A 12,849-nucleotide genomic window follows, 5' to 3' on the forward strand; every position below is an offset into this window, starting at 1 on the left:
GACTGAACGTTGCTCCCCCCTTTTTCATGAGGAGGGAATGCTCTGGAACGTTTATTCTTAAGAATGATAAATAATAATTATTAAGAATAATTAAGAATAAAATAATTTAGGTTTGAGCAAAACTATGCTCAGTGTCCCAGAAAGGTTTTCTTTAAGCCTGGCATGTTCTTTCACAGCTGGTAGAAAACAGCTCTGGTGCATGTGATGGGGCTCACTTTCCCAAGGATGCTGTAAATGTAGCAGCCTCGTCTTTCTTTGGTCTTTCCTCTGTTTGTGGGAGATGGCTTTCACGGGAGCTAATTTTGTTCTGGGTATTTCTGCAACTCCTGTTCTGATTCTCAGAGCTTAGTGCTTGTGTAGAGCTTACAGCTCTGAGCCTCTCTGATGCTGGGTTAGAGGTTGGTGGTACTTTTTTTGTTTTCATGAAAGATTTTTGATGCTCTGGCAGAGAAATCTCTTGGCAAAACTCAGCTCCTTGGCTGTGTCTGATTTACTCTTTGGTTGCATCATTATCCACCCATTGGCATCACCAGTGGATTTGATAGAAGACACAGCAGTGTTTCTCAGGACTCAGCCCTTTTTGGACTGGAGAGCATTTCAACTTTGGACACTTCCATAAACCGAGAGCAAGCCTGCAATTACCTTCAAGTCTGATACACCCTTGGTGCATGTTTAGCTCCAAACTGGTGCATCGCTTCTGTCAGTGCTGTCCATCAGCGATTGTTTTTCCAAAGACCCTGTTTATGCTCTTGCCTGTCATGTTGCCCTCAGGTTGCCACAAGCTTTTGTTTCCAGCGATCGCCGCCAGGTTGGCATAGGGAACACCCTCTCTCTCCAACCAAACATTTAACGGCAAACTTGGCTCAGGACGCCTGGTATCTCACAACCTTGTCTCCTTTTCCAGTGACTGCAGCAATAGCTCAGCACAATGCAGCTGAAAACCAGGTTGTGTCTGTTCGGGAAGGAGGCGCATGTTGAAGAGCATGGAGGAGGCTTTTGTGTATGGGGAAGGCTTTTGGGGACAGTGAAGGCAACTGGAAGTCCAGTTTTACTTGACTTTTTAGAGACCTTTTAATGCCAAACTTCTGTTGCCTTTGCACATCTCACCCATTTTCAGCATGAGGTAGGGCTGCTACCTGCTTTTTACCATGAATGAGGTGTTAGTGTGTACTGCTACGGTGCTTAGCCTCTGCGTTTCCTGCTTGTGTAGTGTTGTCTTTTGGTGGATTTGAAGTTCCCCTCCTTCCCCTCCTGCCAAATAATGCTGGGTGCATGGGCCAGTGGTGTGTTCGGCTTACCTCCCTGCTGCTGGTTTAAAGCCAAGCATCACCAGGTGTACAAATGCACGGCTCAGCCCTGGACATCTTCACTGTTCGCTCCATACTTTTAGACATAATATTTACAACTACGCTTGGCCTTGTATGCATGGCTTTATTCCAGATAAATGACCATACTATATATTTGCTAGGATTTTACAGTTTTTCTGTTCTGCAGCCAAAATGGCAGCTGTCCCCAAACTTCTGGCTGGGGCATGTTGTGGAGCCTTTTATGGAAGCCCTGGACTCCCAGCACCATGCTGGGTGTGCAACCAGAGCTGTCCCCAATCCTTCTCTCAGTGCTGGCACCTCTGCTCAAGTGACAACCAAGGGGCCCCTTGCGTGCCTCAGCACCTATGGGTGCCTCATCCTATTGCTTCCTATGTGCTGGGGGGGGCTTTCAGCCCTGTGGTGCTGATGTGCGCTTGCGTGACAAGGTGGGGACAAAATCATTAAGGAGGACACCAGAAGCCAGGCCAGCAAATGGCTGTGGTGGGCATATGCTGCTGATCTCCTGTGATCGACCAGACAAGTCCTTGGGCTCATGCTGAGTCAGGGGTTGAGTAATTCCTAGAAGCTCTAGGAAGTGTCAGCAGTTAATGAAACCAGGCAATAACATGGTATTAGTGTTTTGGGGTTTTTTCTGGAAATTCCCATGAAAAACAACAGTTCTCATCCACTTGTGGTTGTGAGCGTGCATAGACCCTTTGCATGAGAATGGAGGTGGTGTTCCTGGCACCATGGCCGGATTGCCGTCCAGTAAATTATGGTCTGTTTACTTAAAATGCCACCTGTGGTTTCAGTAGGATCCAACATTAATTTATTATCCTAAGCTGTTGTATGTTGTTACTGCCTGTTGTTTACAGAGTTGCCACACGTCTTCCCAGGAATGGCTGAGCTTACTTTGACCCCTACTCTGAGCTTGTGCATCAGTTTGTCTGCAAAGCACTTTGGGATTTCTTTGGAATGGGTAGAGAAGTTTTCTAAAGAAATACTTTTTTAATCTTCTGGATGCAGGCTTGGGTGGGAGCAGTTATTCCCTGCAGAAAAATTCGGCTGCTACAGCTGAGATTGCTTAATAGTGGCAGTTCTCCAGGACTTCTTAACTAATTAAGTGCTGCTTTCTGCCATTGCATCTAGAGTCTTTGGGAAAGGATATGATCAAATGTGTTAAAAAGCATCTGTTTTCATAACTGTAGCTAAAATCCTGGGATAGCTGGGTGTAATTTTCCATTGTTTTTGAACGCATGATCGTGGACTGCTCTTCAAAAATAAGGAGTACTTAGAAGATGAACTGCAGGCCTGCTTCAGTGCATAGTGGTGTGCTGTGCCAATGACCTGGTTTTGATGAGTGTGTTCTTGCTTCCTTAGTGAGTAAGTGCCAAGGGACCTTCTTTTAGGAAGAAATAAAGTGTATTGGTGGGAGTCTTCAAATTATGAGGTGATGTGTATTGGGTTTTCGTGGCAAGGTTTTTGTAGCGATGGGGCTGCAGGGGTGGTTGCAAATGCCTGGGTTTGAAGGGAAGAGTGGACTAGACCAATCCTTCTAGTTTCTATAAAAAGGCTTTTTTAGAAGCAGGAGGGTGTTTGGAGGGCAACGGGTGCTTTCTTAGCTTGGTTTGAAGGACGTTCAAAGGCATCTCGAGTGCTTAATCCTTTGCTTCTCTGGACTGAAGATCAGTCTACTCTCCGCCCTTCAATGGCACAGCTGAATGGGCTGGCTAGAAAAGCTACCTAGGAACCTTGATCTCTAGTCAAGCAAAAAAATTGGAGCTTGTAACATCTTCGTTTGATAGCAGGTTTTGATGAGTTTAGGTACAAGGGGAATCCAGTCCATTAGGGAAATCGGTTGTGCAAGGCAAGAGAGAGATTTCAGTTTGCTGTGCCAAAATACATGAAGAATTTGGGTTACGACACAGGGAGGTGAAAGTCCCTGCTCAAAATGCTTGGAGGCATGATGTGGCATATCCAGTTCACCTACAAACAGCCCGGTGTGGGGCTCCGAGATGGGTGATATGGGTCGATTGCACTTTGTCCTGAGCCAGAGCAGTACTCCTCTCATTCTTCAAATTCCTAAACTGGTCACCTTTCCCCACCCAGCTCTTAGCAGAGAAAACATCGCTAACTCTGCAGGGGATGCTGAAAACATCAAGGTATTGTAAAGGTGAGACCAGAGGTTTTTACTGGGGAGAAAAAAGCAGTTTGATCTCACGGGGCAAAACGGCCATGCTGAAAACGGGCTGTAGCACTAGGAGTCTTGATTTTGTCTGTTTGGGAATAATGCAGAGTGGCAGAGGTCTTACTGAAAGAAAACCGGTGTTGTGTTCTCATGAGGAGTGGTTGCCAGGCCTGCGTGTTTCTAAAGGGGGAGCTCTCCCTGGATTCTTAGCTGCAAAAACTGAGCTTAAAAAAACTTAAGAGCTTACAGACACCTCTGAGGCAGGTAGAGCTGTGCGCTGTAGTTTCAGGAGACAAAAGCATAATCTGGAGTGAATGTTGTAGCTCTTTGAAGTGTGTCTTGGAAGCATTTTTCAGTGCATGCAAGCATGAAGGGGGGTTTGCAGAAAGGGGGAGTTATTCCACATGTTAGAGGGAGTGGAGAAAATTCAGGAAGTGCTCTTTTAAAATTCCCTTTTAAGGAGCAGTGTACGTACAGTGTGACAGTGTACAGAAACCAGCCGTGGCCACAAACGGAGTAGAAGTTAGGTTTCTTGAGGATTCAGAGTGGGGGGCTAGTTTAATTTAATTTTGGGTAATTTAAGACATTGAATACAAAAATAAGTTTTAAAAATATTTTGAGACATTTATGTAAAAAGAGTATGTTTTTGTTAAACATAACAATGAAGGATTTGGGCTGGAAATTAAAGAGCAGTGCAAACAAAAGCAAAACATAGTGCTTGGGGTTTTTCTCTTCTTCTGTGGTCAATCTGCAGTGTCTTTTGTGTCTTGTTTGTTATTTTCAAACCAAAGTGGCTGTGGGAGACAAGTTCAATGCTATTCACAGCTCTGCTCATAATTTTGGCTGGAAGAAATGATAACCAAGGGGTGGGAGTGATGGCACAGGGGCGGGGGGGAGTTTAGCCCTGTCTCCATATTTCGTTCTCCTCCAGAGATGTGCCTGTTGAACGTACTCCACATTGTACCACAGTGCGTACAGAGTTAGCAGATTCTATCAAGGCTGCCAGCGTAGCAGTCCCCCACGCAGTCAGGTCCGAGTTGAAGCATCCTGGCACAACGTGTATATCTGCCTTTAGAGCAGTGTGGGGTTCAGATCCAGGCTTTCTGATGATCTTCTCCATCACCCTCATGGGGTTTCCTGGGTTTGGCTGTGGCTTTTGCGCTGTGGCTAACGTTTGCCCTCCCCTGTTGCAGGGTTTTGGCTGGTGTGGACCATCATCATAATCCTCAGCTGTTGTTGTGTTTGCCATCACCGACGCACCAAGCATCGCCTCCAGGCCCAGCAACGGCAACACGAGATCAACCTGATCGCCTACCGGGAAGCCCATAACTATTCAGCCCTGCCATTTTATTTCCGTATGTATCTCACACAGTTTTTTCTGGAGGTTGTGGGGAACAGGGCAGCAGCGAGTTTCCTGTGTTGAGTGGAAGTGGGGAGCAGTGGGTGGGCTCAGCAAGAGGCCACGGGCAGCTTTACTCCCTGACCTTGGCTCGTAGAGAAGAGGTGGCATATTCCAGCTGCTGGATGCGTTTGAGCACCCTCGAGTCTGGAGTTGAACCTCACCGGCTACAGCACCTTCATACCTACCCTTGGTTTGGCTCTGTGAGTGCAGTGATTCCCTGGTTATTGTTCTGGGAAAGTTCTTTAAATAGCTCATTCAGGACTTGATGGACACTTCTCCTTTCCAGCCTGTACTTGCCGCTGGTGGGACTGAGGTGTGGAAAGTGGCTTCATGAAATTTGGTCACACAGGCTGGGTGGAAGCGGTGTGTCAGCAGGGACCATGCTGGCTCCCACCCTGTGCTGTGGTTCCCAGACCACACTGCTGGTGAGCGGCCCTAGGACTTTGCACAGAAGAGCTGTTACCCATGGCTCAGGGAAAGTACAGTCACTTTGTGCTCTCCTTTGTGCCCTGCTACGCTGTGTGAGAACAGCAAGTCTTGGCTTTTTGACCGGAGGTACCACAGCTGAGTTTCCTGTAATGGACTGTCAAATTGTGTGTATGAACTTGCTTTTTTTGTTAAACTCTTGCAGCCACCTCAGAAGTAATTCCTAGCAGCGTTTTCCTCCCTAATCCCAGGGATATGCAATTGCACATGAAAAACTGCAGTGCTGTCTTTAAGTGTTTCTAGTATTTATCTCTCTTCTGTCTGTATAGACTATTTCGTTGCCTTTTAAGAAATAAACAAGATCTTTCATAGATTTGAGGGGCTGTAAGTAAAATAAACCAAACTGTCTTGCCGGTACTGCCATTTCACTCTGACCACACCAGAAAAACTGAGTCCAGCACTAAACCAACCAGAAGCCAGGATCCCAAGTTCCTTGTAACTGCTCATGTCTTTTTGTATTTGCGCAAAGCTTTGTGAGAGGAAATCTTTGCTCTTGAAAGTGGAAACTCAGCTGAGAAACCAGGGTTGGGGAGGACTGGTGAATTATCTCCCAGGTCGTTCCTGCAGCCAACGCAGGCCATCCGTTGGTGTGGTTTATGGGGCCGTACCAGGGTACGGGGTGGCGTGGGGAAGTTTGCCTGGTAGCCCTAAGCGTAGACTTGAGCCAGGAGATCAGGCCGCTGTTCCCAACTGTGTCTGTCTCCTCCTGTAATGGTACCCACCTGTGCTGTGATTGCTGCTTTCTCTTAAAACATGTCGTATCTCGTTTGGGCCAAGTTTTGGCACCCCTTGTAAATCCCATCAAGCTGTTCAGAGTGAAGGTGCTGGCACATGACAAATGACATACTGACCTGTAATAGTGGCTCATTTCCTGAGATAAGCTGCTCATTCAATAACTTCTCCTCCTTGTCTCTCACTTTTAGGGTTTTTGCCAAATTACTTACTACCTCCCTATGAGGAAGTGGTGAACCGACCACCAACACCCCCCCCACCATATAGTGCCTTACATCAGCAGTGCATCCCAGCAGGCAGCAGTAACACAATCCTGGACACACCAAGAAACCTGCAGCCAGCACAGAGCAGCTCAGCAGCACCCAGTGGCAATAACAGCAGTACTGACAACACCGGGTCCCCCGGCCTTGGGGACCCTGAGCCCTCCACCACCACACTGGGTGCACGAGCAGTTGCCAAAATGCAAAGCGTCGAGCCCGGTGGTACCAGCACGGGAGCTGAGCTATCGGCCAGTCCCAGTAAGGATACGGAGTGCAAGGAGGAACTGCTAAAAGGTTATAGCTCTGAGAGCTTAGAGCAGAGCAGTGCCATTCCCGACGTGAAGGACAAGACGCCGGGCAGGCAGCGCCGTTTCACTGGCGACTCGGGCATTGAAGTCTGTGTATGCAACCGGGGCCATCATGACGATGACCTCAAGGAGTTTGACGGGCTCATCGATGATGCTCTGGATGGGCCCCTGGACTTCTGCGACAGCTGCAGTGGCCACCCCCATGGGGACGAGGAGGAAGGGCTTTTTAATGCCACAGAAGAGCAGCACCGCGAACACAGCCACCACCACCTGCCCCGGCAGCCAGTGTGTGTACTTTTGAACACAATAAATGAGCAGGACTCTCCAAACTCTTGTACCAATAACTCCCCCAGCTAAGGTGGCAGAGTGAAAGGAAGAATTGGGGGAAAAAAACAAAGAAATAAAAGTGGAGTAAGAGGATTAAAACTTTAACAGGAGGAAAAGGAGATACAACCTTGTTTATTAGTTTATTTTTCTTTCTCCCCCTCCAATATAACTCGGGGACTAGTCCTCGAAGGCCTGGCTTGTGGGGGACGGGTCACTCTGGGTTTTGTTAATGGTGTCTGTCCTGCTCTGCAGGGCAGGGACTGATGTTTCTCAATGAGACCTTCTAACAAATGGAATTTTCCCAATGGTGATTTTGGTGATGGTTATTACGAGTTTGTTGGTTTTAGTTTTCTGAAACACTGCTTTATCTCGCAATCAGTAAAGCTCAGCAAATCTCACCCTTGGAGGATGCGAAATCACCGTAAGGCTTCAACCTCCAGCAGGTGTCTTCCCAGAAGCAAGCAGCTTCTGACAGTGCCGGCAGTCAGTAGCCCAAGAGTTCTGGTGTGATGTAGTGCTCTTGAGGCATTGGGGATTTCTTTTCATTTTAGTTTTGTGGGGGATTTTGGTTGTTTGGTTTGTTTTTGTTGGTTGTTGGTGTTGTGGTTGTGGTTTTTTTGGGGTTTTTTTTTTTGTTTGTTTGTTTTTTTTACAGATCAGCCCTGTAGTCTCTAGTGCTTCAGTGTTTAAGACGGCAGGTTGGAAATGCCCCACTTGAAGCTGGGGACTGAAGGACCAGTTTCTTCCAGAAGGAGTGGCAGTCTACTGTAACCAGTTTGAAAAGAAAGGGCTTGCAGAAATTTGCCTTTATATGTAATTTTTAAAGACAAGTGTATTCCTTCAATGCCTCCAAGAGCACAGTTAGAAGTAGAATCCAGGCAGCTGGGCTGCCTTCCAAGTACTGTGGTCTCTGAATGACCTTTTCCAGGTGTGCTGCAAAAGGGCTTGGCTTTATTTTTTTTTTTTCCTTTTTTTGCACCCCAAGAGCAGCACATTTGAGTTAAGATGATAAAAAAAAGAACAGGGCTCTCTTTGGCCAGTGTGCCTTCAAGCTTCAGCGATGCATGTTGAACAAATGGAGACGAGAGCTCCGTCCATTGCGAAGGGATGACTTACCATGTAGATGTGGAAGACCTGTGCAGTATTTTTTTTTTTTTCTTGATTCAAGTTTGGTGCGATTCTAATGTTGACCACTTAAAAGAAATGAATGTCTGTTTTCTTTTTCTTTCTTTTTTTTTAATGGTGGCAACTGGCTACTGTATAATGTCTGTGAGCGTGTGTGTGTGTGTGACTGCAATCCATGCATGCGAGTCCTACTGGTAATATGAAAACCTGCTGTAAGACTGCAAGAAAATTTACTGTAGCTTTGCTTTAATTAATGGTAGAGATTTTGTTAGTAACAACCTGAAGGGGAAAAAAACACAACAAAAAAAAAAAAAGCCAAAAAAAGAGCTGAAACTAACATTCCCTAGAGTGCTCGTGTGGAAGAGAGCACAGTTCAGACTACGTATCTTGTTCTCTTGTTCTTGGGTTTTCTCCCCATCCCTTTTATAATTATGGTCATCCAGATCATTACTGCTATGGGGAAAAATAATTTGAAAACTGAACTCGGACACATTCAGATTTGATTGATTGAAAACCAAAATCAGTTTTAAATAAGGTGGAAACCAAAATATAATGCCTTTTCTGATAAATTGCCCATGTGTATGTGTATCATTTTGTGAGTTAAGAACAAATTTTTTCTTTAGTTTGTGGTTCTGTTTTATTGTTGGTTTTGTTTTTTTTTTTAAACTGGAGGTATGTAACACTGTGCTGGATACAAATGACTGAGCAAGAAAAGTGATACGTACTTCAGTATTTTACCCACGTGTTTGAGGAGAGGACTTTTACCTTACAAGGTTTAGGAGAATCACTCCTTTGCCCATTGCAGCCTTTCTCGTCCGTCAGAACAGCTGATGAAATCGGCTCTTCAGTTTGTGTCTTAGGGTGCTCTTAAGAAGGAAGGACTCTGCATGCAGGAGGCCTCACTCCTGGGTGCCTGGAGCGTGAGTGGTAGCAGAGAGGCTGTGCATGCCCCAGAGCCCGGCTGGCTCGCTGTGCCCTGCGGCTGCCTGGGGACTGGGCACTTCTAGCTGGGTTCATCGACCGCGTGGATCTTTCGACAAGACAGTTAAAGATCCCCAGTGCCACCGCTAGGAATTCTGTACGTATTGGCACCTGGCTGTGTTCCCCACACCACAGAGGAAGCTAAAAAAGCACATCAGTCTTTACAGAGTGGGATTTTACTGCTGTAAATCCTTGGGACAGCCCCATGCCAGTGGGAGACCCTCTGCCAACGTTTTTGTTGGCATAAGATAAAAATCTCCATGTTTGCTTTCCTGCCATCCCCGGGACGGCAGGACTTCTTCTCTGGACATAGAGGTGAGTACCAGTAAGCCAAAGTGATGCTTCTAATCTCAGGAAGTCAGAAGGCAGCAGTGGTGTGCCTGTTCGTGACTCCTGGGGTTCTCCCAGGCTTTTAAAGACTGTAAAACCCCAAATGGGGTACAAACCACATCTCTTAAGCTCACGTGTACCTGAGGAGCAGCAGGACTTTCAGCGTGGCTCTTGGTGCTTCAGCCTTTTAGACCTGGACCAGAGGCGGCTGGTGTGGGGAGGAATGGTGCAGGGCAGGTGAGCTCCTCAGAGGCATCCTGGCTGGTGCCCGTTCAGGGACAAAAACACAGGCAGGCAGAGAACTCCCAAAGTTCCGGCTTTGGAACTTAAAAAAGGTGCTTGATCCTCAAGTGTATCCCTTTGTAGAAAGGTGACATGGCCCAAACAGAGCTCTTCTCCGAATGCACGCTGTGGGTGTAAAATGCTGGAGATGTGAGGACACGGGCAGGTTTGAATCTGTAACACCAGAGCACCAAACCCACCCATTTCCACCTGTAAGGGGCGAGTGTTTTATGGGAGTCGTGAATATCTTGTTCTAAAACAGAGTTGCAAATAGTGCAGCACAATTCAGAGCAGGTTAGCGTCAATCCACTGCACAGTGTTTTTCTCTACAACATGTTTTAAGCGTTGATGCCAATAATACTGGAAGTCTGTTTTTGCTGGAGCCCGTGGCGGTGCAGTGCTGCTTACACTGCATGTTTTCAGCTGCTGAAATTGGCTCCGAGGGCAAGGACCTGGTGGATGGCCTGGGGGAGTTGGGGTGCGTCACCTGGGGACAAGTGCTGCAGGGCACTTTGTGGTGGCTCAGAGGGAGGGTCCCCTGGGCCAGTGGGGGTTCCTCAGGCCAGTGGGTACTGCAGCATCACCGCAGTGTTCCCAGGGGACTCTTCAGCTCCACCAGTGCAAACTCGCACCCTGGGAACACCCGTGTGATTTTTCCTGCAGCACATTGTCGCATGTTTGTACAACCCAGGGGGTGGGTGTTGGCGGAAGAGAGGAGGAGGAGGAAGGAATTGTGTGTCTTGGTGCTTGCTGGCAGCCCGCTCTCGGAGCTTGTACCCGCCTAACTTGAGGCTGAGGAAAGCTGAGGTGCAGTTAAGCTTGGGTGTTACACATACTCATTGAAAACGTCCCAGGGCAGGAAACCTTGAGCAAGCCTCCAGGACAGAAGCAGAGGTGATGAGCGCCACTGAAAGCATGAGGCCTTGCTGCTGGGCGGTGGGAGCTTTGGGCTCCTGGGCACCGCTCAGGGATGTGCCGGGGGCTCCGGGGCACCGCTCAGGGATGTGTCAGGGATGTGTGTCCGTGGCGGGAGCCTGGGCCGTGCTCACTGCTTGCCCCACGTGGACTGGGCTCCCACGGCTCCCGCGGGCACACCACCTCATCTCCTCCGCACACCTCAGCCATGCTCATCCCGCCGTGACCTGCTCCTGGCGGAGCTTGGCCGGGAGCTGGGGCATGGTCCTGCTCCGGTGAATAAACTCCCCTTGCCTCTCCCTGAAGGCTGCTGGCTCTCGGCCCTCACTCACCTTCCCTGTGCAACATAGCTGGGGGACATACACCCTCCCCCAATTTTGGGGTTTTTTTCTTCTTTTGTTTATATAGGGAAAGCCTGGACCAGACTGGGAGGGAGTGCAGTCTGGCAGCCCCCCGGCTGGAGGCCGGCCTCGCAGCATCCCACAGCAAGCAGCCTGTGAAGGCGGGGAAGAGTTGCCTTTCTTTGTTAGAGCTGTTTCCCCCCTCCCTTGCAGCACAGATCTGTTTTTATCCGATGGGACTGATGCCTGCACAGGGGCTGTCATGCCGGTGGTGCAAGTGCTGCAGTCTCCGAGCCGGAGAGGGGGTCACAGGCTGCCAGGTTGTTTCTCGACTTGTTTTCAGCCGACGAACAGCTGTGTCCCAAGACTTGTGCTTACTCAGCTCGCCTGGCGTTGTGCCCACCACAGGTATTTTGAGCGTCACCCGCTCCTTCTGAGCTGGCTGCAGCAATCCAGCACAGCCGGGGGCTGGCCAGGGCCTGGTACAAAGCGAAGCCCCTCAAACCTGGGCGGGCTCCTGAGGTGAGCACCATAGTGCAGGTGGGCCAGCTGAGCGCTGTGGGGGTGTCTGTGCCCCCCAAAGTGTGTTTGTGCGGTGGAAAGCCTCAGGCTTGCTCTGCCTGGTGCCCTCGGGTCCTGCCTTGGTGAGCGGCGCCCCTGCTTCGTGGGGTGCCCAGGGTGCAGTGTGGGAACAGCTGCGAACGAAAAAGGTTCAGCCTTCCCACCGTCACCGGTTCCTCTCACGCAGACCCCCACCGCCACAGGGGGACATTGCCCCTGGGTCCTGACCCCACGAGCTGCCCTCCGAGCCCTTCGGTGCTGCTCCCTCCTGCCCTGAGCAAAGGCCCCGAGCGGCCCCAGAGTGGGGGCAGGGAGCCAACTTGGCCCAAGCCATTACAGCAGCAGGATTATTTTGGTGACAAAAGCCTCGGGGCTCCCAGCAGCTGCCCACACTCAGCTGGCCAAAGCCTGGCACCAGATGCCACGGTCCCCACCAGCTCTCCCATAGGCATGGCTGCCTTGTCCCCCCAGGTTTTGGGTTGCCGGGCCACCCAGTGCCAGGTCTGAATGAAGCCAAAGGGCTTGTCCAAGGTGGTGGATTTGTGTGTCTTGGGTCTCAGGGGACCCCGACTTCTGCAGGGGGTTGAGGGGGTGGGAGGATGGAGGGGCCACTGTGGGCTGCCCCACTGCCAGCAGCCCAGGTGAAGCTGTCTGGTGGGGTCAGGGGGCTGGGCACAGCAGCAGGGCCCCAGAGCAGCTGTCAGGGCATAAATACCAGCCGGATGATTCAGCAGTGCCTCTGCCTGTTCCCAGAGCAGGGAGCAGCCGTTCCGGAGGCTGTTTACCAGCTCACAAGGTCCCAGGCAGCTGGTGCTGGGTGCTGAACCCCCCACAGCAGCATCTCCTCCTGGCTGGGAGGAGGTGGGTGGTGGCAAGGGGGCAAGATGCCCTGCGATGGGGCTGGGCTCGGTGTAATGGCATTTTTGTGGCACATGGCTGGTCCCAAGGGCCGGGCACAGCACGTACTGGCCCTGGCAAATGGGGAAACCCAGCTGGAGCATGAGCTCCATGCAAGCATCTGTGACTGGAGGTGTTCTCCAGTTTCAGATATCCCCGGTCTCACAGCCCCCATTTCTGCCTCAAGGTATGCACAGGCCTTGGGTGCTTGCTGCAAGTGTACGCACCTTGCTGTGAGCGTCTTGGCAATGGCAGTGTGTGCACACCTTGGCAAGGAGAAAATCCCTTCCCTTACCCAGAGTACGCAGTGCCTTGGCAAAGGGGCACAGATGTGCTTGAGGTCCTAGGCTGATGCTCCCAGAGGCATCAGGTTGCTGTGGTTACTGGTGATTGCAGGAGACTGGAGA

At 49.9% G+C, this 12,849-nt stretch overlaps 1 protein-coding gene across 4 annotated transcripts in view; it reads left to right on the forward strand.

Moving 5' to 3' along the window:
- WBP1L (WW domain binding protein 1 like) overlaps positions 1-8,707 on the forward strand; it is a 65,583-nt gene extending 56,876 nt beyond the window's left edge. For 3 of the 4 annotated variants that reach the window (XM_037399803.1, XM_037399804.1, XM_037399806.1), the window contains exons 3-4: positions 4,689-4,850; positions 6,307-8,707. In XM_037399803.1, coding sequence (XP_037255700.1) covers positions 4,689-4,850; positions 6,307-7,040 — 896 coding nt within the window. In that variant the 3' untranslated portion in view covers positions 7,041-8,707. Of the gene's footprint in view, positions 1-3,352; positions 3,481-4,688; positions 4,851-6,306 lie in introns of those variants that run through there. The other variant, XM_037399807.1, reaches the window with a different exon arrangement.
- Positions 8,708-12,849: the final 4,142 nt, after the last annotated feature.

Source organism: Falco rusticolus, chromosome 9, assembly GCF_015220075.1.
Source record: "Falco rusticolus isolate bFalRus1 chromosome 9, bFalRus1.pri, whole genome shotgun sequence".
Taxonomy (NCBI): domain Eukaryota; kingdom Metazoa; phylum Chordata; class Aves; order Falconiformes; family Falconidae; genus Falco; species Falco rusticolus.